At 44.7% G+C, this 23,906-nt stretch overlaps 1 protein-coding gene across 1 annotated transcript in view; it reads left to right on the forward strand.

Moving 5' to 3' along the window:
• LOC137641325 (protein PRRC1-A-like) overlaps window positions 1-23,906 on the forward strand; it is a 207,431-nt gene that overhangs the window by 112,997 nt on the left and 70,528 nt on the right. Inside the window, exons 5-6 of the mRNA XM_068373759.1 lie at window positions 21,337-21,439; window positions 21,556-21,723. Coding sequence (XP_068229860.1) covers window positions 21,337-21,439; window positions 21,556-21,723 — 271 coding nt within the window. The remainder of the gene's footprint in view (window positions 1-21,336; window positions 21,440-21,555; window positions 21,724-23,906) is intronic.

Here is a 23,906-nt window from a genome sequence, read left to right on the forward strand (position 1 = left end):
GTATATAGAAGTCAAACAAAAAAATAACGCATCTTCCACAAAAAGAAGATAAAAATGAAATATTGCATGTAAAAATGTGCACAATACAATATAAATAATTCCACTCATTTCTTCTTATGACCTCTGCAACTAAAATACAGAATACCCAAAGTAAAAAAAAATCGTAACATCAGTATTATATAACCTTATCAATAACCTCCCTCTGGTTGCGGGCAATACTGGCTTTTTGGACGGGACAGGGGTAGGAATAGATATTCCTTCATACCTCGATTTTACTTGTCCGGGTTTACGGCACAATTTCGCAACACAACTCACCACCACCGTTTTGCCACTTATTTAAATCACTACTACACTTGCACTTGCAACTATCAACCGGTGGCCGCTAGCCGTTTTCCCGAGAAAATCATTCATCTTCCCACCCTTCTCTTATAACATTAAGTATATGGTATTCACATCTACACATTCTCTAACACTGCCTATCCTCAAGGCTGAACCCAAATCCCGCAGCCACTTGCCATTTGGTAACCGCCCCGGCCTCAGCAACCAGGAATCATATAAATACATGAATAATACAGCATCTGCCTGACGGACCTCACCTGACCTATTTAACCTCTGATTGTTTTTGGTTTCACTCAACAGTATGTCATACGTATTGCCACACTCAGCAAAATTACCACAACACTTTACGTATACATTAAGCATCAACATAAGAACACCTTGTTATCATCAAGTTTATTTAAAACGCATCAAAAGAGGAAATGAGGTCTGTTGAAGCAACAACAACAGCAAATGAAAAAAAAAAAATTCTACTCATCATCTTGAGGAATTTCACGTATGTAGGGGTGAGGAGGTTCACTCTTGATTGACACTTTTTTTAAAACTACCTCTTCAGGCACCAACATGTGTGTGCGTCTGATGATGTTCAGACACTGCGCCATTAATAATGCTCTGTATCACTACAGTGTTAGATTTAACCATCTTTACTCGGTACGGACCCAAATACGCTGGCTCCAGTTTGTGTTTCCTAGGTTGTAATCGTTTCAAATACACACGATCGCCCACAAATACTTTTACCGGTGCGGTTTTGAACCGACCATCATACTTTGAGCTGTGTTTTTCATTAGCTCTTTTCAAAAACCTTTCAGAGGTGTTCATTACTCTCCTCAATAGATTTAATAAATATACATGGTATTGCTCAGTTGAATAATTTGGCAATTGTTGCTAATTAATGAGGACCATAAATGGTAACATAGGATCCTGTCCATACACTAAAAAGAAAGGCGTGTCCCTGAGCGAAGCATTATATACAATGTTCAAAGCTAGCTCAGCTGTAGAAAGCATGGCGTGCCAGTGAATGGGGTCATCAGCCACTAAGTAACGTAAAATTCGCACTACTTCCCTATTATACGATTCCACTAAGCCATTAGCTGAAGACCTATATGTGGTCTCCGAAAAGTGTTCAGTTTTCATAAAGTCCGTGACCGATTTAACCAACTTATTTATAAACTCGAGACTATTATCACTTACCAAATTTTCGGGCTTAGATACATCAAAAGATGGGAGGAGGGACCATAGTGCTGCACCACACAACCTCAGGCCTCTGGACAGAATCTAAAAGTACCTTCACTTTAATCTCTTAAGAAATGAAGGCCAGCTCTCTGGTTCTTCAACAGCCTCATCAGTTCCTAACGGGCCACTCAGTGGTGTGATGATAGACAACACCACATAGAGGCTCACATCAACAAGCAAGAAGGAATTTGCTTGCAGCCGCTTCCCATCTAACAGTATAAATACTAAGATGGGCCGAAGTTCGCTCGGTACCACTATCAGCCCGCTACATTCCAGACTAGAGGAATGTGCTCGCCGACAATCTGTGCACAGCATCTCAGATAAGGTGAACCGAATGGTCTTTGGATCACCTTGTAGCACACAATGTCCTGACTTTACAGGGTTCTCCAACTATGGACCTGTTCACAACGTCCCTGAAAATTCGTCTCCCGCTGCTCCCCAGTCCTAGACCCCAAGGCTCTCTGGCAAAAAGCATGCCAGCAACGGTGGGTAAATCAACGACGTTTATGTCTTGTCCCTGTTTTCGTCTTAAGAGAAGGGTACTCAATAAGGCTAGAACATCAGTCAGCCTCTCAAGGGCTCTCATAGCTCCGCTATGGCATTACGCAGAACGGTTTCCAAACCTTCTGCAGCTCCGGATAGTCTCACCAAGAGAACCTTCTCCACATCACAGATAACCACACTTCGACATCTACTACAAGCTATAGCTTCGCTATGATTGTACGCGTTGAGACTACCCAGTACCTCCTCTCTCAGAAAGGCTTTTCACTTAATGCCTCTATTCCAGCAAATAGCGGAATCTTCAAGTACATGCAGGAGGAAAAGACCCCCTTTTCAGTTTTAGCAGGTAAAGACAGTCACTCAACGTTGAGCCTCGTCTTCAAACTGAAGGAAATGGACACCCCCTCATCACTAGATCTTTCCTAACTAATGCGGACTTACAAACTTGCCTTTTCCCAGTCGGAATTGAGACCTCCCTCTCGGAACATGGTTCGAGTTCTCCGGTCTATAAGGAGACCTCCCTACGGTCCATTTCACCAGGCAACAAATTTTCACCTGGTTTAGAAGACAGTGTTTCTACACACTTTGACAGCGGCCAGATGAGTCAAGGAACTTCATGGTATCTCTGTCGACATCACCCATTTCTTGAGATGGGTGAAAGGCAATGTTCAGTTTCGTCCCTGAGTTTGTTGTCAGACAGTTTCCAGAGGTGACAGATCCTAGACAACAACTCTCCACTCAGTAATTGACGATTCAGATCATCTGTTACTGTACCCAGAGTGAGGTTTGAGGCTCTACTTCAAGAGAACGGTAACAGCCCAGTCGGGTCCCTTCTCTTGTCGTCAACACTGGAAGAGAGAAGAGGAGGATCACCAAAACATTATCTCTGCTGGATTCACAGTCATCAATTACGCTCTGAATCCAGATCCTCATCCAACAAGTCAACCCATGATGTCGGGGGCATAGCTATGCCCCTGGCCCTTCTAAGCAGATTACTCTGTGACCCAGGTTCTACAAGTAAGGGTGTGAATGCTCCAGGTGACTTTCACAACCTTTCTCTTGCAGGACGTTCCTATCGTGGCTGCACAACAGCTAGTTGTATACCTCAAGCTCCTTATTGGACTAGTAGCAGAAGGTTGAGGCCACTGTTACTCAGTTTTAGTCTGTTTGAATGAAAAGGTTTGACTAGCTCTTATTCTTTTCTTCAAACTCCCCTCTCTTGGGGAAAACAGCATCCTGGGTTCTCTGCATAAGCTGACCTTAAACCACTGTAGGTAAACCATGTTCCCTTATGTACCTAGTATTAAGATAATACTGTTGTGTCCCCATACCCTGGCGAGATGGTAATGTAAAAGTCTTGGTTACAAAAGTTTTTCCCACCAAAAGACTCGGAATAACTTTACATGGACAGTCACACTTCTAAATATCTCAACACACAGCTTGTGTAGACTGCGGACTATGCATAGCAAGGTTTCAGTAAAGCGCAGGGACTCCTTATTTTGAATACTAACATACTCGGGTAAGGAGCCCCCGGGTAAAGCCAAAAGCCAGATTGGCAGGGACCTCCATCCTTCCTCATGGGTGAGTCACCCCTAAATAAATAGTATAGGTTTGACAAATTCGTAGATAATTTGTATTTTTCCTAACGATACAATTCTTAGCTATGTATACCAACTTGCCTGCCAGCTGTATCCCGCTTGAAGTCCTACCGTCAAGCAGTGTGAGTTTATCACTGGTGTGTGAGCAGGAGCGATAGCAAGCTACCCCCCTCCCCCTTATGCCAGCTAACTAGCAGTATGGGTAGTTAATCCTCGCTGAATTTTAATGGCTCGTCATTTCAGCTTCGCCGAAAGTATTACCCTTAAATAAATAGCTAGGGTTTGTATTGTTTGGAAAAATACAAATTACCTATGAATTTGTGATGTTTCTTACGTTGGCTAATCCACTTAGCCAACGAGAGAAAAATACAGTATAAGACGATGGACAGTAGATGGAGAAATGGGCATAAACAATTAATTTTTCATCATCATATCTGTTTTTATAGCCAATGGAAAATCCGTTGATAAGAACTACTGTTATTAAAAAAAATATATTTTCTACAAAGTACATTATAATAATCAGAAACATTTGAACATATGACTATTCCATTTTAAGCAAAATTACATGTACAGTAATACCTCGACATATGAGTGTCCCAATATACGAGAAATTTGAGAACAAGGAAAGTTTCGATTTGTGCCCTGAAATACGAGACAAATTTGAGATACGAGGATATGAGACGGTTCCCTATGCGGCCGCCAGGTGGCTGAGTGTGCGAGAGGCTGCTCACGAGGACGGCATCACTCGCTCTTTTCCATCGGATCTCCCTCGCTTAAAGTTATCTCTCAGCATTGGCTGTAGTGTTTGCATTTTTTACATGTTTTTTGCGTTAATCAGTACAGAATTAAGTGAATAAGCAATGGGTCCAAAGCAAGCGAGTGCAAACATGGGTAGTGAAAAGAAAAAGCGTATGATGACAATCGAGATAAAGCTTGAAATAATCGAAAAACATGAGAGTGGTGTATGAGTGACAGAGCTGGCTTGCCAATATGAGAGGAGTACATCAACAATATGTCCCATCCTCAAGCAGGATGCTATAAAGAAGGAAATCAGAGACATGTTAGTAAAGTGGCAGGAGTTTACTGATTTTATGGAAAAGAGGCACCCGGACAAGTGGGTGTGTGGTCGTGCGTTTGTTTTTTGTGACAACACTTGTGTACGTCATTTTCGTAACAATTTGAAAGGGAGACAAAAGCAAACATCCGTAGATATGTCCCTTTTAAAAAGGCCGGCAAAAAGTGAAGGTGAAAGTGAGGCAAAAAGAGCCAAGCCAGAAGAAGAAAAGTAATAAAATGAAAATGAAAACAAAATTATAATTAATTTTAGTGTAACGTAAGATTAACATTTTGTTTTAAGTGTGTCTACAGTAAGCTAATTTCATTTAAGTTAAATTTAAAGTTTAAGTTATGTTACGTAGTGTTACAAAAGTGTAGCGTACCGAACGTGTTGCCGTCAAGTCTCTCTCCTCCCCTGTCTCTTTCCCTCCTCCTCTGCACACACCGCCGTTAGCCGCTACCGTCTGTCTCAAAGGTAAAAACTAGAATAATGTCACATTGTTCTGTAACCGAAATACAAACCACGCTATTTACAAAGGGTATTACTTTTAGCGTAGCTGAAATGGCGAGCCATTAGAATTTAACGAGTGTGTATTACCCCCGCGCTAGTTAGCGGGGGGGTAGGGGAGTGGTAGCTAGCTACCCCTCCTCCCCCTCACACACAGGTGAATACTCACTTTCACTTTTGGCTCGGACTGTGACAGACGTCTCTGTCTTTGTCCTCGCTTGGCAGCCATTGTCTGTTTTGTCTTTACTTAATCGCTTACTTTTCATTTACTCAATATATATGTAAACATGTTTTCATGTTTGTATATATATTTGAGTATAGAAATAAGTAAGTTTCCTTTTCAGATGTGTGTGTGTAGTGTACGATATCTACGTGGAGGCCTCGGCAGTTAGGCCACCACGGCGTATTTTTATGAGTGGCTATCGAGTTTGACTTATGTCTTTCTCTCTCTCTCTCTTGAGGTCGTTCACCCTTTTACTACGTGTTACTACGCCCTTGTAGCCTAGCTTCCTTTCCGTGTGGGGGGTTGCTACGCCGTACGTTTGTCTCAATTAGTTATGAATCTAATTGTAGTTGTTTTTTGTTTTTCAGCTTGTAGAACGATTCCTTTCGGGGTTTTCGTTCTTTCTTTAGTTTTCATTCATTTTTAATTTACATAATTACATAGTTACATAATTATAATTGTTATAATTCTGCTTTGGTTACAGCTCTCCTTCCGCGAGTGTAAGTGGTTGTGAGGGCACGTGCCTGTTGTGTAATTCTTGTTCCTTTCCCTCGGGATTCCTCTTCGGAGCCATCCCGGGGGAATGAATGTGTTCTAATATTATTTGTTTTATTTTTTTACAGTTACCGATCTAGTTCGTTTCTGTAATATAGCAACGGTGTGAGCTGTCTGGTTGAGTCCTGGGGATTCGGCTGTTGCTGCCTCCCCCCTTGTATTTTCGTCAGGGGCGTGTCTCCTTCTACTGGTAGTACTCCCGTGACGACGGACAGCTCTCCAGTTCATTTTAGAACACTCAGGAGGCTTGCCTCCTTGGGCGGATAACTTTCCTTCCGAGGGAAGTTTTTCCTGTCCAGGCTTGAGTTTTTCCCCTTTTGGGGGGTTCTTCTCTTGCCTTTTTTTCGTGCGACTATGCTCTTGGTGCTGAGCGGTCGCACCTGCAGTTTCGCTCAAGGGGCTGGGCAACTGCAGGAGCTCCTCTTCGGAGGATTGCTCCTTTTAGGTTACTGGCTGACCAGTCTCTTCCACGAAGTGTTTCTCTTTCGTTCGCGAGAGAGTACACTCATAGAGACTCCTCTTTGGAGGTTTCTTCTGTTGCTGTTGCTCTCCCTCGCCGTAAGGCCCACCGTCCGCGTCGTCGTAAGGGCCTCTCATCTCCCTATAAGGGTGCTTGAGGCTCCTTTTTGGATCTCCGTTTGCAGCCTACAACTCCTTTTTCTCGATCTTCCGCCTTGGTGCAAATGGACAGCAGTCTGATCTTGTCTTCCGACGGGCAACGGTCTTCCCGAGGGACAACGGTCTTCCCGACGGACAGCGGTCTTCCGACGGACATCAGTCTCCCGGCGGACAACGATCCTTTCGGGGCAAAGGGTTTCCCCCACGGGGGTTCTTCCCTTGCGTGTCAGGGTTTCCCTGCGCGCCCTTCTGCTCATCAGCGCTCTCCTGTTCATCAGCGCTTTCAAGATGATCTTCCCTGCGGTTCCTAATGGTTCCTGTTACGCGCCCTGTACGCCCACGTTCGCCCTCGCGATCTAGAACTTCGGTTCAGGTCAGGGTCAAGGACTCTTCTTCTTTGCGCAGGCTTCCACGCGTAGCCTTCTGCTCGTCAGCGATCATCAGCTCGTCAGCGATCATCAGCTCGTCAGCGATCGTCAGCTCGCCAGCGATCGTCAGCTCGTCAGCGATCGTCAGCCCGCCAGCGATCATCAGCTCGCCAGCGATCTCCGGATCGCCCACGTGTGTTACAGCCGGCACGCCAACGTTCTCCAACACTTCTGAAGGAACATGGTTCGCCAGCTACTAGCTCACCTGCGCATGCTGATCGCCATCACGCGACCCTCAACTGCGGATGCTGATCGCCATCGCGCGACCCTCAACTGCGGATGCTGATCGCCATCGTGCGACCCTCAACTGCGGATGCTGATCGCCATCGCGCGACCCTCAACTGCGGATGCTGATCGCCATCGCGCGACCCTCGCCTGCGGATGCTGATCGCCATCGCGCGACCCTCAACTGCGGATGCTGATCGCCATCGCACGACCCTCAACTGGGGATGCTGATCGCCATCGCGCGACCGCACACCTGCGGATGCTGATCACCATCGCTCAACCCTGCGCATGCTGATCACCATCGCGCGACCCTCAACTGCGTATGCTGTTCGCCATCACGCGATCGCCCACCTGCAGATGCTGTTCGCCATCGCGCGACCGCCAACCTGCGCATGCTGATCGCCATAGCACGACCCTGGCATGCTGATCACCATCACGCGACCCTGCGCATACTAATCACCATCGCGCGACCCGGCGCATGCTGATCACTGCTCGCGATCGCTCACCTTCGCATACTGCTCGCCAACGCACGATCGCTCACCTGCGCATACTGCTCGACCATCGCGTCGGCATAACACAACGCGCCATCGCCAACCTGCGCGTTAGCGCTCACCAGCTCACCACCGATCGCTTGTTGATCCATATCGCCAGCGGTCCTCCTCGCCCACGCGGCAGCGCGTTTCCTCGCCATCGCGCTAACGCTTGCGTTCGCCGCCTCGGACTCGCTCTCATCCACCTGCCCACCCTCATGACTGCTCGCCTACGCGCCCGCGCGATCCCTCGCCTGCGCGACCGCTCGCCTGCGCGACCGCTCGCCTGCGCGACCGCTCGCCTGCGCGACCGCTCGCCTGCGCGACCGCTCGCCTGCGCGACCGCTCGCCTGTGCGACCGCTCGCCTGTGCGCCCGCGCGTCCGTTCGCCTGCGCGACAGCTCGCCTGCGCGACAGCTCGCCTGCGCGACCGCTTGCCTGCGCGCCCGCGCGACCGCTCGCCCGTGCAACCGCACGACCACTCGCCTGCGCGCCCACACGCCCACGTGCCTGCACGTCTACGCTCATGCTCTCCAATGTTCGCCCACGCGCGAACCAACGGTTTTTTTCCATCGCGCAGACGGATGGTGTTCCGTCGCGCGAACCTACAGTGTTTCTTCGCACAAATGTCGGCTTATTTCTTGCAGTATCCATTGCTCGTCTATGGGTTATTGCTCGCCGACCACCTGGAATTCCCGTCGCGAGAGCTCCAGGGCAATTGCGACCACGATTCCCAATGGGGTTTTCGCAGCATGACCAGCCTGGCGAGTTCTTCTGGAGCGTATTTCCAGAACACTGCCTCACCCCGTAAACACAGAGCATGGCACTTGCAAGAATAGGAGAAACTTAAGGGAGATCTGAGCAACACTCCTCTATTCCTGAACCTGGGTTAGCCCTTCCCCGTCATTCCCTGGAAGGATTTTTGGCGGGGGGACTTTCCGTTTGAGATTTCTCCATCGGACAAGGGGTGACTGCTTACCTCTTCCTCTGGGAGCTTACCAGGTTTTTTTCCTTCCTCGGTTACGGCCCGAGGTTTGGTTCAAGGAAGCTACAGGAAGATCAAGGGTACTTTCCTCCTCTCGAGCTCAGGCACCTTGGCCTTTCGTCGTTAAGTATCTAACTTGCGGACAAGCTCGATGTTGTACCATCTGGACGCGCTGACTAAGGGCTTCCTTTGGGTGTCTCATCTGTGGAGGTCGACGACCTCAGACACCCTTCCATCCTTGAGAAGAGTTTGTTTGTGCCCAAGGACAGAGACTTAGACAGCTGCTATGCGGAGTAAATCGACTTCCGGTTTCACTCCTCCAAGGCGCTTTCTTCCAGACTCTGCAGGGTTCCAGCGCCCTTTTCTTTCAACCACGTCGGCCTAAGTTATCGGTTACGACAACTGGGACAAGGTGTCCAATTGCAGTTTCTTCCTGTCAGGAACAGATGGCACGGGAGACTCCCCCGGGGGGGCATAGTCCTGAAAGGAGTTCACGAACTCTAGGATTGCAGGTTTTTCGCTGGGAGGATGCTTAAGGTTACTCATCCGAATGACAGCTTCCCGATGCCCATTCCCGCACAATCTCTGTGAGTAGCCAAGGATATCGCGCCTGCCGTCTCTGTCAGCGAATTCAGTGTCTCTGAACCTCTATGCCATAGCGTCAGCAGAGTTGCCCGGTTGGGCAGAATGATCCATACCTTAGGCGAAGGTCTTCCTTAGGATCATCGACGGTTTTACCCCCGGCCCCCTCAGTCGATCCTTTCTTGTAAGGAAGGATCTGAGAGGGGATGTCCATAGTCGACCTCCCAGCCCTGATCAAGTTTGTCGAACAAACTTCGGCCAGCGTAGACCAGCAGAATCGATCAGACTGGTAACGAGGCGACAGGACTCCTTAAACCCTGGATCGGAAGGACGGGTACTTTCAGTTTCCATTCCATCCATCTTCCAGGGTGCTCGTCGAATTCAGCCTAGACTGCAAGTATTCCTGCTTATGATGCAGTGTGGCTATCCTGCCGTGGCATAGCAGGTTTGTTTCCCCAGAGAACTCTCCCTGCCTTCCTCTTGGCCGCTCAGGTGTAGGCTTCTGCCTCCTCTGCTGTTTGGAGGGCTGGTCAACTCCGGTAGGCTCGGGTTTCGACCTTCTTCAGCGCCGGGACAAGCTTCCAGATGCTTACCATGAGTGTGGTCTCATGGTATTTTGCTTGGAGCCTTCTCTTCCTCTGCCTCAACATCTGGAGTATCTGGCCATGATATTGAGTCAACCGCCTTACCACATTGGAAACCCCGCTTCTCGTCCGTCCAGCGAGGTTAAGCAACGTCGGTACTTGGATGGGTGACCACCTGGGGACGCCAGATTCTGTTACCACATACTCCGAGCCTTCCTTTCGGTTGACTGTGGCAAGACTGAGGAGAGTCGCAGTACCTGTTCTCAGTCAAGCAGAGTTTTCAGCCCTACCTTGGAACGTTTCCTAGTTCTTCTTTCCTCATTGACCCGTCTATAGTCCGAACGGTCGCCTCAGGATAAGTTCCATGTGGGGCGATCCAAGTTCCGGTGGCTTCAGGCAATGTTTAACCGGACTCCCTGGCCCTATGGGACCAGCGGAACTATTAGACCTGCAATGGGTGTTGACCTATGGAGCCTCTTGATGGTAGTGGATATTCTCGTCCTTTCCCCACATTCTTGATGCGGTTCTCGGACTCGTCAAAGGAAAGGGGTGGCTTGTTCCGGTCCAGGCCTATGGTCAAGACCTGAAGGATACCTCTCCATCATTCAGGTAGGCTTAGGGGCCTTAGTCTGGCCCCTCTTCAGATCCTACAGCTCCTGCCGAGTCGCCCCGTTGCGCGTCGATTTCATTCTAACCAACAGGGGACGCATTTTCACACCTTCACATATTGCAGTAGAGATACCGGGATGATTGAGATTCTCTCAATACCACCATCGGCTCTCTCATTCCAGGCAGGGGAATGTTTCTCTCAGACTATCCGAGCAGAGCCTCATAGAGAGAGTGTACCTAGGGGTCTTTGACCTTGGGTAACCAGCAAGTGCTGGTCTGGGGGACCTGGTCGCGACAGCTTGGAACCTCAAGCTTCCGCTAGTCTTCCCCCCAGTCTCAGACCCCGAGACTCTGGCAAGATGCATTCCGGTGATGGTGGGACAACTTCGACGCCTGCGTCTTCCCTCCTTTTTGTCTGCGGACAATGGGTCTCAACAAGACCAGGTTGTCTGTCAACCTTTCAAGGGGAGAGCTCCACTGGGACTATGCGCAGAACGGTTTCTGGACCCTCTGCTTCCCCTGACGGAACTCCCGGGAGAGCTTCTCCCACGGCGCAGACTACTCAAGCAACCACACTGCGACATCTCTCCCGAACCGGGGCGTCGCTTCGGCTTCATGCCTGGAGACACTAAACTTCCTCCTCTAGAAGAGACAACCCGCTACAGTCGCGGTACGGAGGTCGCGTCATCTGCGATAGTCATCCACAGGGGTCTCCCAGGCAAAGTGAAGAGTCTAAGGTGGTTGGTGCCGTGGGAGATATACCTCTTCCCTTGAGGCCTCTTCTCCAGCAATAACGGTCTTATTGCCTTTCGGCGGGAGGAAACTCCTTTCTGCTCTCGGCAATGAAGCCTGTCGCTCAGCCTTTCCCTGACCTTCAGGCTTAAAGGAATAACTTTTTCCTGCCCGCTGGATCTATCCTCGCTCATGCGAAGCTACGATCGTCCCTGCCCTAGTCGGAGGAAGACCTCCAACTTGGAGCATGGCTCGGACTTTTAGTCCTTTAAGAGATCTTCTCAAGACCCTTTTACGACAGGCCTCGGATTGTATTCCGCCTTGGGTCTTCTGCTCACCCTGGCCACGGCCAGTGTGTAAGCAATCTTCTTGGTCTCTTACTACTCCCCCCTTTCTAAAGAAGAGGGGAAGGCAACATTCAGGCTCGCTCCTGAGTTGTTGGCTAGACTCAGAATCTGAGGGTCCCGGCCCTTCGGTCCGATTCATTCAAGATTTCGAGTCTCCATTCTGTGTCTCATGTCCCAAGACCTTCTCTTTCTTGCCAGTAAGGAATCGAGAGGTTAGCGCTGGGAACAGCTGCAGTTTCTCCTCAGTTGCAGCCGATTTGGGAACACAAGGAGGACATGGGGGGAGAGTCACCAGTATACCTCTTCAGCCCGGACTCAAGGACATTCATCTCGACCTGTCTTCAGCCCGGACTCAAGGACATTCATCTCGACCTGTCTTCAGACCCTCCCCCGTCACGTCCCTACAGCACGATGTTGGATACATCGCAACGTCCCTCGCCTTCGAGTGATACTACTCTGTGACGCAGGTGCTACAAACTGGAGTCTGGAAGCGTCTGATGACCTTCGCAGCCCGCTTCCTGCAGGGCGTGACCCACAGGAGTCTCGATACGTTTTCTATCGCTCTGTGGTGGCTACACAACAGCTGGTCTAACCTCAGGCTCCTTTTTGGACAGGTAGCAGAAGGTTGAGGGCATTGTTATCAGGTTTTAGTCTGCATGAACGAAAGAAGTATGTCTGGCCCTTACTTCTTTCTTCATCATAACCCTCTTAATGAGAGAATGCCTTGACGAAGTCATTGAGCTTCAGCACGGCATTTCATTCCCGTGCTGAAACTTGGTGACGGGCAAGAGGGCTCTCGAACTTGGGGAAATTGCTCCCCCAGTTCGAATCTAAATTTCTCTCTTTTACCTTTTACCTTTTTCTTTTTCTCAATATTACTTCGACCTTATCCTAATTTCACAAACTTTCTTTAATCTTGCTTTCCAAACTCTATGAGAAAAATTTCCCTCATTATATGTGTGTATACATTATGTACAGTGCATATATATTTATTATTTTTTTTTTTTATTCTTTTCTCCTATGGCTTGGATGTTTTTACATCCATTGTAGCCCCGGCGGGGATGTTCATACATCCTTTATTGCTGCCTGCTTTGATGAGTGGGAGGAGGTATCGCGGTTGGGAGGTGTTTGCATTCAAAGCTATATATGAGAGTATTGGATGATTTCAGCCATTCCGAAGATGGTTTGGACCTTTTTGGCGGAACTATTCTCAAGTGTTGGGTCTTCGGAATCCAGGGGGATCCAATGCTTGGGGTAGGACTCTCGGCTTTTGGCCGGAAGCCCGTCATTATAGATATGGGGAGGATGATTCCATAATTTCTCGGTCTCAGTCCTAACAGGCGGGTTCAGCTTACACCTGTGCCTCTATATCTGTTTTGATGCTATCCTTCGGGTAGGGTATGGAGTGGACCATCTGGGAAGTATACTCTCATTGTGCCGATAGTGGAGAGTGCAAATTTCCTTTCCGACGCCTGATGGACTAACATTCTCGAGCAGGTACATCAAACTAACTCTTTTTCCCTCTCTTTAGTATAATGGATTCTTTAAGGAACGAACCCCCATCCCCTGGATACGCTGACTCTCCCCCGGCACTGTTGACGACCTCTGCTAATGTGATAAGGGATAGCTCTGTTGATGACCTCGGAACTGGAAAGGACCATTCTACTGATATTTCTAAATCGAGTAATTTGGGTAACACGAGGAAACTTCGAATCCTCCATGTTACACAAATTTCAATAGAAACAAATTATGATGACCTATGTAAAGCATTTGAATGCTATGGATGCATAAAAGAAATAAGGATGAAACTTGAAGCTGAAACTTGGGATTCATGGATATCTTATAGTAGTTATGACGAAGCATTTAGTGCAATAAGTAATTTGAATAATATTAAAATTAATAACTTGAATGTCGCGGCTGCTCTCTGCGATAAGGTACCAAAAGATTTAGATGTGTACAGGCCTGCCGATTGGTTGGAAAAAGGCGCAGATTTAGTCATGTCCTCCCAGAGAAATCCAAAACCACCGATGTGGCTTATAGCTGAATCAAAGGGGGTTACAGGGAATTATTTTAAAATATGCAAATTGATTCAGAAAAAAGTAGGAACTATTGCACCAGGCGATATATCTCGTTTCGGAAAAAATAGTTTCCTTATCCATGCCAAATCCAGTACACAGTCGGTAATATTGTCCAATATGAAAATAAATAATGATGACATTAAGTTAGATGTCAAACCCCACCTAAATTTTAGCTACGGAAGGGGCGTAGTTTTTAATAGAGATCTATATGATTTTACAGAGGAGGAGATACTGGCCATGTGTCCATTAAATGTTTGGAAAGTTCATAAAGTCCCAGGTACATCAATGATAATCCTTACGTTCCAAGATGCTGATGTACCTTTTCATATTATTATCGAGAACGAAAGGATTAAAGTAAGACCCTTCAAGCAGAAGCCATTGCAATGCTTTAATTGTTTTAAATTTGGGCACCCGTCCAAAGTTTGCAAAAATGAGAAGATGTGTGGTATTTGCTCCAAATCTTACCATGGAGAGTGTGCACTTGGAGCCAGGTGTTTAAATTGCAGCTCGAATCACAAATCCACAGACAAGATCTGCGAGCTATATAAGTTGGAGGAAGCTGCCCTCAACAAATCAAACTTAGAACACATAAGTGTGACCCATGCCAAAAGACTATTAAATAAATCAAATACATATGCTAAGGCATTAAAATCAAACCAACCTAGCACTGCCAATAGCTCAAAAAAAAGTATACTATCTGACAAAATGTCAAATAACGAGGTAACCATATCACCTCCTGAGGCTTTACCACGGTGTATTAACACTAGGTCATTGCCCATTGCTGTACAGCCCTCAGCCGCCATTACAAAAAGTAATACAAACCTCTCTCAGGCCATGTCCTTGCCTGATCTGATGGAGGTTCCACTTAAGACTAACTTACCTGATGCACCTGTTGTGGGAAAGGTGCAAAAACCTCGAATCCCACCATCTATTAATCGCAAAAGAGAGAGACCTCCATCTCTCTCTCCACCCTCCATTAGAAACGTTAAGGTTATGACATCAAATAAATTTGATGTTTTGTCTGTTGATGTTTCTAATGAGCCAGAAGATGGACTGAATAAATCAGAAATTCAAGTTGAGGTCCACCATCCACCTCAACAAATAGATAAAAAGAATACAAAGAAAATCACCAACGTTAAACCCAACATAACAAGACCACCTCTGAAGAAACCTACTGGTAATAATGTTACATTAAAAACTTCTAATGGGAAGACCTCATCCAAGATGTCTTCCAGAAATAATCCTTAGTTTTCTCCTCCATTTTGCAATGGAACTGTCAGGGTTTGAGGGCGAAATATGAAGAACTTAAGCTCCTAATTCATGAGCATTCCCCCATAATTGTATGTCTACAGGAAAGTATGCTTGATTCTAACACTCCTAGTCCTCGAGAGTATGTTAGCTATAGAACACCATATAATCAACAAGCAGGGGGAGCCATGGCGGAAGTCTCATGTACATTCGTCGAGATGTTCCCCAAATACCCATGTCTATACGTACAACCCTGCAGGCAGTTGTTGTACAAATTGATATAGGGAGAAAATATACAATATGCTCTCTGTACTTACCTCCAAATGATAATATTTTATATGATGATTTAGCAGAGGTCATTCAACAACTCCCTCAACCTTTTCTCTTACTGGGAGATATGAATGGTAGACATCCTTTATGGGGTGATGTTTTGGCCAACACAAGGGGCAATATTATCTCATCAATTGTGGAGAATGAGGATGTGGGACTCCTTAATACAGGAGAGCCCACACACTTCCATGTTCAGACAGGTACTTTGTCATGCATTGACCTCTCAATTGCAAGCTCTAACTGCCTTCTTGATTTTGATTGGAGGACATTAGATGATTGGCATACTAGTGATCATGCACCAATCATTATAAACACCAACAAAGGTCCGCCTTTGCAAAGATCACCACGTTGGAACCTAGACAAGGCAGACTGGGTTAAATTTTCCGAGCTAAGTGAAATCGAAGGGAGAGCAGAACAGTTTGAAAGTGTTGATGATGCCATAGACCTACTGAATGGAACTCTTCATACAGCAAGAGTTAATTCAATTCCCAAAACCACAGGAGTATTCAAACGACGACCAGTCCCGTGGTGGTCTTCAGAACTAACTGCACTCCACAGAGCCACAAGAAGATCTCTAACACGATTGCGTAGACGCAGAACTGATGAGAATTTAACTATGTACAAGAAATGTAGAGCACAGTTCCGTCGTGCCATGAAAGAAGCAAGGCGCCAGTCATGGATGTCTTTTGTTTCCTCTATTAACAGTAGAACACCACCATCTTCTGTGTGGAGGAAAGTAAAAAAGATAGCTGGCAAATTCACCCCCAACCCACCACCAGTGTTGAAGGTGAATGGCCAGTATGTAACTGAAGCAAATGAAGTTAGCAATGCCCTGGCTAATCATTTTTCAAATGTATCCAGCAAGTGTGAAGGAGCTCCTGGTCACCAGTATAGGAGCACTGAAGAAAAGAAAATTTTAAATTTTGCAACAAGAAGGGAAGAGTCTTATAATTCTCCTTTCACTGAAAGAGAATTTGATTCTGCACTTGCTCATTGCAACGATACAGCCCCTGGACCCGATGGAATTCCATATGCAATGATTAAACATGTACATTTTAATACAAAGCTATTTATTTTAAGCATTATTAATAGAATATGGCATGATCATAGCTACCCAAGTGTTTGGGAACTAGCCATTATTTTAGCCTTTTTAAAACCCGGTAAAGACAAGTTTTTAGCAGCAAACTATCGTCCTATTGCATTGACATCTTGTTTATGTAAAATCATGGAGAAGATGGTCAATGCAAGGCTGATATGGTACCTTGAAAAGAAAGGTATTTTATCACCGATTCAATGTGGATTTCGAAAAATGCACTCAACGACTGATGTGTTGATACGACTTGAGTCTTCTATTTGTGAAGCCTTTGCTTCCAAACAGCACCATGTTACAGTATTTTTTGACCTTGAAAAGGCATATGATACCACATGGAGATATGGTATTCTTAAAACCATTCATGAATTGGGATTGAGAGGAGAGCTGCCACTATTTATTCAGTCATTTCTTTCACGTAGAGTTTTTCAAGTGAGAGTGGGGGAAACTCTATCAGAGAGTAAGTGCCAGGAAGAAGGAGTTCCTCAGGGTAGTGTGCTGAGTGTAACCCTTTTTGCACTAGCAATTAATGGGATATCCTCAGCCATTCCCCAGGATGTTCTCTCAACACTATTTGTGGATGATCTCTCAATATCATTTGCTGGCACTAGAATGGCAATGGTTGAGAGAAAAATCCAACTCTCTATTGATAAAATTATCCAGTGGGCTGACATGAATGGATTTAAGTTCTCGACAAGTAAAACTACCGTTGTCCATTTTTGTCGTATCCGGGGAGTACATCCAGACCCGGATATATACATTAAAGGTCAACGGATACCATGTGCAAGAGAAGCTAAATTTTTAGGTTTGATATTTGATTGTAGGCTGACATGGGTTTCTCACTTAAAAGCATTAAAAGCTAAATGTGTTGAAGCTCTGAATATCTTAAAAGTATTGTCCCATACATCGTGGGGGGCAGACCGCAATACTATTTTAAAATTATACAAGGCCTTGATTTTTTCCAAAATTAGTTATGGTTGTGAGGTATATTCTTCAGCCACCCCAAGCCGGTTAAAAATATTAGACTCGATACATCATGCAGGTATTAGATTGTCTACTGGAGCTTTTAAAACCTCGCCTATCCCAAGTCTCCTTGTTGATGCTGGAGAGTTACCTCTAGACCTTTACCGAATGTCTTCCATTCTTCGGTATTGGTTTAGATTGCAAAGACTCCCTAACTCTCTCGCCTTTCAGACTGCAAGCCTTGTAAGACACGCATCATACTTTGAGTTCCACCCAAAATCTCCTCAACCTTATGGCTTTCGGGTGAAACGATTATTAAATAGTCTGGATTTAATTAGAAATAAGGTACTTCCATTCAAGGTATCACCAACGCCTCCATGGAAGTTACCAGAGATATCTTTTTGTAAATATTTTATTGGAGATAAGAAGAATATGTCAGACCTAGAAGCCAGGTCTCTTTTTACTGAACATGTTAGAGAACATAGAGGATCAACTTTTATCTATACTGATGGCTCCAAATCTGATGCTGGCGTTGGATTTGGAGTACATAGTAATGGTTTTAATTGTAGAGGTGCACTTCCTCTGACCGCTTCCATATTTACTGCCGAACTGTATCGCATATTAACCGCTATTGAGAAAATAGCATTGGAGAAGGAGGGTAATTTTACAATTTTTAGTGATGCAAGGAGTGTCCTTCAAGCTATGGAAGTTTTTAATTCTAATAACCCTCTAGTTTTAAAGATTTTAGAATGGCTTTTCATTATTGGACGGAGAGGTATAACAGTTCAATTTTGTTGGGTTCCAGCACATGTAGGTGTGTCCGGGAATGAGAAGGCAGATTCACTGGCTAAGGAGGCTGCATCAGAGTTGCTGCCAAGAAGGTATCCCATTCCCTGTGATGATTTCTTACCTGACATCAAGAAATTGGTTTGCAATAAATGGCAACAGCAATGGGATAGTCAAGATGGCAATAAAATGCGAGAGATAACAAATGACATATCTCCTTGGAGGTATAATATGATGCCCCGAAAATGGGAGACGTCTCTTTGTCGTCTCCGTATTGGTCACACTCGGTTGACACACGAGTTTTTGCTGAAGGGCCAACACCAACCGTATTGTGTCGACTGTGTAGTACCTCTAACAGTAAGGCATTTGTTGACCGAATGCCCCAATTATAACAACTTGCGGAATAGATATTTGTTTGAGGCTCGAGGTGAGGGTGGCAGGTTCATCCTTGCCAAGATTCTTGGAAATGATGTGTCCTACCATGCAAGTGGCATTTTTAGATTTATTTCAGAAGCAGGTCTTCTGAAAAATATTTAACTTTTATTACATTCAACTTTTATGATTTTAATTGAATACTCTTTTATTTTTTATTTTATTTTATCTTTTATTTTTGTATACATAAATTAAATGTTACCGGCGTCAATGACCTCAGATGTCAGGATGCCTGAAAACTTTAAATCAATCAATCAATCAATCTTCATCATCCCCTCTACGGGGAAGCAGCATCCTGGTCTCTGCATAGCTGACCTCGAACCTCTGCAGGTAAACCATGCTTCCTTGTGTTCCGAGTATTGAGTCAATACTGTCGCGTCCCCCATACCCTGACGAGGTGGTATTGGGAACGTCCTAACCCAGAGTTCCTTCTGGAACTCCAGGTCAACTGCCTAGGACGGGTCACACTTCTTCCTTCACACACAAGCTTACGTAGGCCACATGGTTCCTTGCGGAGCAAGGAACTTGTGAGGTGCAGGGACTCCTTTTCTCGAGTGCGACTCACTCGGATTCTGAGTCCCCGGGTAAAGCCAAAGCCAGTATGGCTGGGGACTTTCCACCCTTCCTAAGGGATAAGTCACCCTTTGTAAATAGCGTGGTTTGTATTTCGGTTACGGAACAAATGACAAATTCGTAGATAATTTGTATTTTTCCTAACCATACAAACCTTAGCTATTTACACATATTTGCCCGCCAGCCCTGTCCCCTAAGACAAGTTCTACCTCTAAGTGAAAGTGAGTATTCATCTGTGTGTGAGGGGGAGGAGGGGTAGCTAGCTACCACTCCCCTACCCCCCCCCCCCGCTAACTAGCGCGGGGGTAATACACCCTCGTTAAATTCTAATGGCTCGCCATTTCAGCTACGCTAAAAGTAATACCCTTTGTAAATAGCTAAGGTTTGTATGGTTAGGAAAAATACAAATTATCTTCGAATTTGTCATTTTTGTTGCATATCATAATCAGTACATAGGTATTTCTTATTTTGTGAGCGTAGGGTATGAATTAGAATAATTGAAAATATCTTTTTCCACACTAATATACTGTTTTTAGGTGTGTTTTTTTTTTTTTTACAGAGGGTGGGAACGGATTAATTTTATTTTAGTTATTCTATATGGGAAAAATTGATCCGAGATACGAGCGAATTGACATAGAAGCTGGGGTCCTGGAACTCATTAAGCTCGTATTTCAAGGTATTACTGTACACCACATTTAGATATTTCAATGCTGTATGCCAAATATCCAGATGGTAGACCGTTTGTTCACAGTAATAAAAATAAATATATCCATCTCTGACTAAATTGAATATTTACATAATTAACATACTGTATATGAATGCAAATTCTAGTCTTCATTACTGAGAAAACCTAATTCTTCATCTAGGCTATATTTGTTGATTATCAGCATTTTCTTCACATCGACATTATTTTAAATTTCTTTAAAAAGTTCTTTAAAATGAAAGGAAGAAATAATTGTGGAACATTTAATTGACTACAAGCTAACATTTGAATAAAATCATGACGTTGTTTACATAGCAAATATGCAAAACTGTGAGAATGTCACACCATAGGTTCATAATATCAGATCTACTGTACAGAATTAGACAAATAGTGGAAGTCCAAGCATTCAAAGCTAAAATATACATCATTACCTTGTACAAAGATATTGCTCACAATAGGCTCTATGTGGTACACTAGATGGCATTAATAGGTACTTTAAGCAATTTGTTTGACTGGGACATACTGTACATTGTTTTATGACTTACTTTTCCTCTATTCCCCCATTGTTTTATGACTTCTACTTATCATCTATTCTTTCATTATTTTTCCATCTAGTAGTCTGGCTTCTTTGAATTTTACCTTATTCCAATGTTTGTGTCTATCTGAAAATAAATCCTTCATGTAAAAGTATGGGAGTCTAGAAATCTTAACTCATTTGTCTTTTAAAACTAATATGCAATCATAATGTTTTAGTGTTTTCTATTGCCTCATTAACTATAAATTATCTAATACTGTATTTGCAAAATTTTAAGTTTTGATATTAAATTGTTGCAATTTGTATAGCCTTTTGCTTGTGGTTAAAGTTTTTCATTTGCCAGAAGGTTATCAAAAGAATTCCTTCTAACTTAGAGGGAGAGAGACCTTCATATGGGTTAAGAACCTCATATCTATCGTGCTTCCTACTCAGTGGTAAGGTCCACTCTCGGATTAATTTTACCTTTCCCAGTCAGAGGAATGCAAGGGTAGATCTGGTTATAAGATTGTTGATTTTGCTCATGAAAAGAAATTAGTTTATAAAAATTTGTCAGTATAATTGATATACCATCGCTTTCTTACCGAGAGAGCTTCAAAAAATAAATTAATATTGGTGAACCAGAAAAAAACAAACAATGGGCTTATTAAGTACTATCTATAAGTGTGCAACACAAGAAATCATGAAAATACTTTGTACTGCGTTAGATTGATATTATTATGGAGGTATCAGGTGGCACAGCTCATACAGCACTGATGATATCCATATTCTAACATCTTTATTAATACATTTGTAAAAAATATCAGCACATTTCAGTTTCTTGGTTCCTTTGAAAAATAAATTGCTTTTGGTAAGGTCTTTATGAGAGTTTCAGACAAAATTCTTAACATTACTAAATAAATAGGTTTGCTTATACTTGATGGAGTGCAGTTAATGTAACACTCATTTCAGATTCTGGAGGAGATATGGATATAGTTGTTGCATCTGACAAGGAAGTTAAAGTTGGAGCTGTAAGAGAAGCCTTCCAATTTGTATTTGGAAAAGCAACAGTTGTGTTAGTATATATTCATCTTATTTTATTTTTATTATTCTGAATCAATACATAGCTCATATATTATTTATTACTGTACTGCTTTTCTTCTATTACTGTTACTCTTGCTATACAAACAGAGGGATACCAGCTCAATCAGAAAGTGTTGCAGCCCAGCCTGTTGGATTTGCTGCGGCCTTACAGTCAGGTGAAGAACGAATCAATGTCTTGAGATCATCAGGAAAAGTTCACCCTCAACAGCCAGTGGTGTCTGTTGAAAATTTCATAGTAGAACTCAGCCCTGATTGGTAAGTAATGGATTAGTAGCTTGTAACTGTATAATTACAGTAAAATCATTATTTTTTATTGCTTTTCATCATTGTTGTAGTATAGTGCCCACAGTGTACTACACTAAAGGTTCTTTTTGGTGACCTTTCAGCCCCTAGTTCATGTATTACTTTTTTCAAATATGCTTTCTTTCCACTTTCTTAAAAACAATTTGTTCCGGTGCAACATAAAAACATCGCTCTTTACTATGGAATATTTATTTTGGCGAAGCTGAAACTAGCCGATAAGCTTTTCTTATAGGGATAACTATCCACCGCTAGTTAGCGGGGTAGGCTAGCCCCACCCCGCTCCCACCAGCACTAGCAGCTAATCATCACTTTTTTTTAATTTGGCTCGGTGGAGTGCAGACATGTCTCTACCCCGTTAACAATTATAGAATTTCCCAACTGGCCTAAAGCTAAAGGTTTCAGTCTTTCTTTTCAGGGGTGACTGCCCGCAAAGATCCTTATTGTGCAAATTTGTCCGGGCACTGAAGAGCTCCGATGCGGCCCCTTCATGTCGGGTAAGAAGACTGATCCTTATGGTCTCTGTCCTGTGTGCCGAAGCCACTCGTGCATGCAGGAATCTTTTTGTGCAGTGTATAAAGGAGTGGTTGCCCTCTCAGTGGTTGAGATTTAGCAAACGGAAGAAAAATAAGGCTAAAAGAGACATCCCCTCGAGGTCAGCCTCAAATGGGAAGAAGACTCGCTGACTTTCCTCTTCGTCTCAATCTGACCAGTGTGACTGCTCAAACTGCTTCCCCCAGGGGCTGGTTGAGTACGAGTGGCACACAGGTAACACTGGGACAACCTTGCGTGAAGACTCCCTCCATGGCCTCCTCCAGAGGGGCAGCGGTGGAATCCTCTGCAGAGGAGTCTCTCTCAGATGACACCATTCCTCCGTTGTGGCCTTCCTTGGGGCTGACGGGTACTCTGTCAAAGGAAAAGCTTCAAAAGTATTACAATTGGGTGTGCGTGCACAATTAAGTGCTGATACTTTATCTCCTGCTCACTCTGCTACAGCGGGAGGCCGGGAGCAGTGGATGACAAGCACTCCATGGAGTGACTTGTCACGAAATCTTGCGGTCTCATCAAAGAGCTTCTGTTACGTTCTGGAGGTTGTACAGGGAGTTGATCCTCTGGCCGGGTTTGACAGTACGGAGGAGAAATGAAATGAGCAGCCTGGAGGTTGGACAATCTACCCTTCCAAGGGAAGACATTCTATCATTACCTCCTGAGCGTCCTGTTCCTTGCCCGCAGGTAATGGGGAGAAGGGGTTGATCCTCTGGTCACCCCCACTGATTTTCCGCCAAAGGGTGTTAGACTCGTCTATGCTCCGCTTCATTCCATCGCAGAACAGCTTTTCGGAGCTCTGGGACAAGGTTATCATCTTTTCCCCCACCTCCTCATCGTGGCACTCTTCGCTATGCCAGATCAGTCTTTCACAAGACCGGGCCTACAGGTATTAACTCATCCGAGTTAATGCCGTCTGAACAGCTGGTTCTTCAAACAGGTAGGTGGAAACGTCAAACAACGTTCACTGCTCATTACCTGTAAGACATAACCCACAGGAGCCTAGACACATTCTCAATAGGCCCTGTCGTGGCTGCTCAAAACATGATCTAAACAACTCAGCTTCCTTGTGGGACAGGTATCAGAGGGTGGAAGGTGGAGGTTACCTGGGAAGTAAGTCTAGGATAAATGTATGAGTGACTGAGTGACTGGCCACTTCCGACTTCATCTTTCTCTTTCTTGGGGTGGAGCATCCGAGGGAGTCTGCACAGCTGACCTCGTTTTGTGGGTGAATATCATGTTCTTTGGACAACCTTATACTGTATAGATAAATATATTCATGTTCCTGTCCTCCTGTCGGGGGAGGCAGGAAGAAATGTGCATTAGTAGAGGGTACGGCCCGAAGTTACTTATTACTTTCTAACAGAATGATTATTTTGCAGCAATGATTGCCCAGGCCATCATTCTACGAGGATAATGTGGTGCAGGATCCCTCACGGTAACCCTGTACAAGAGGCCATCCCAGGTAAGATTCCAGCCAGTTGGTCAAAAACTTCCACCCACCTAAAGGTGAGTCTCCATAGTAAAGAGTAGAATGCTTGTATGTTGCTCCGGCACAAATGACAAATTTGGAAATAATTTGTATTTATCTT

This window comes from Palaemon carinicauda, chromosome 5 (assembly GCF_036898095.1).
Source record: "Palaemon carinicauda isolate YSFRI2023 chromosome 5, ASM3689809v2, whole genome shotgun sequence".
In the NCBI taxonomy this organism is placed as follows: Eukaryota; Metazoa; Arthropoda; class Malacostraca; order Decapoda; family Palaemonidae; genus Palaemon; species Palaemon carinicauda.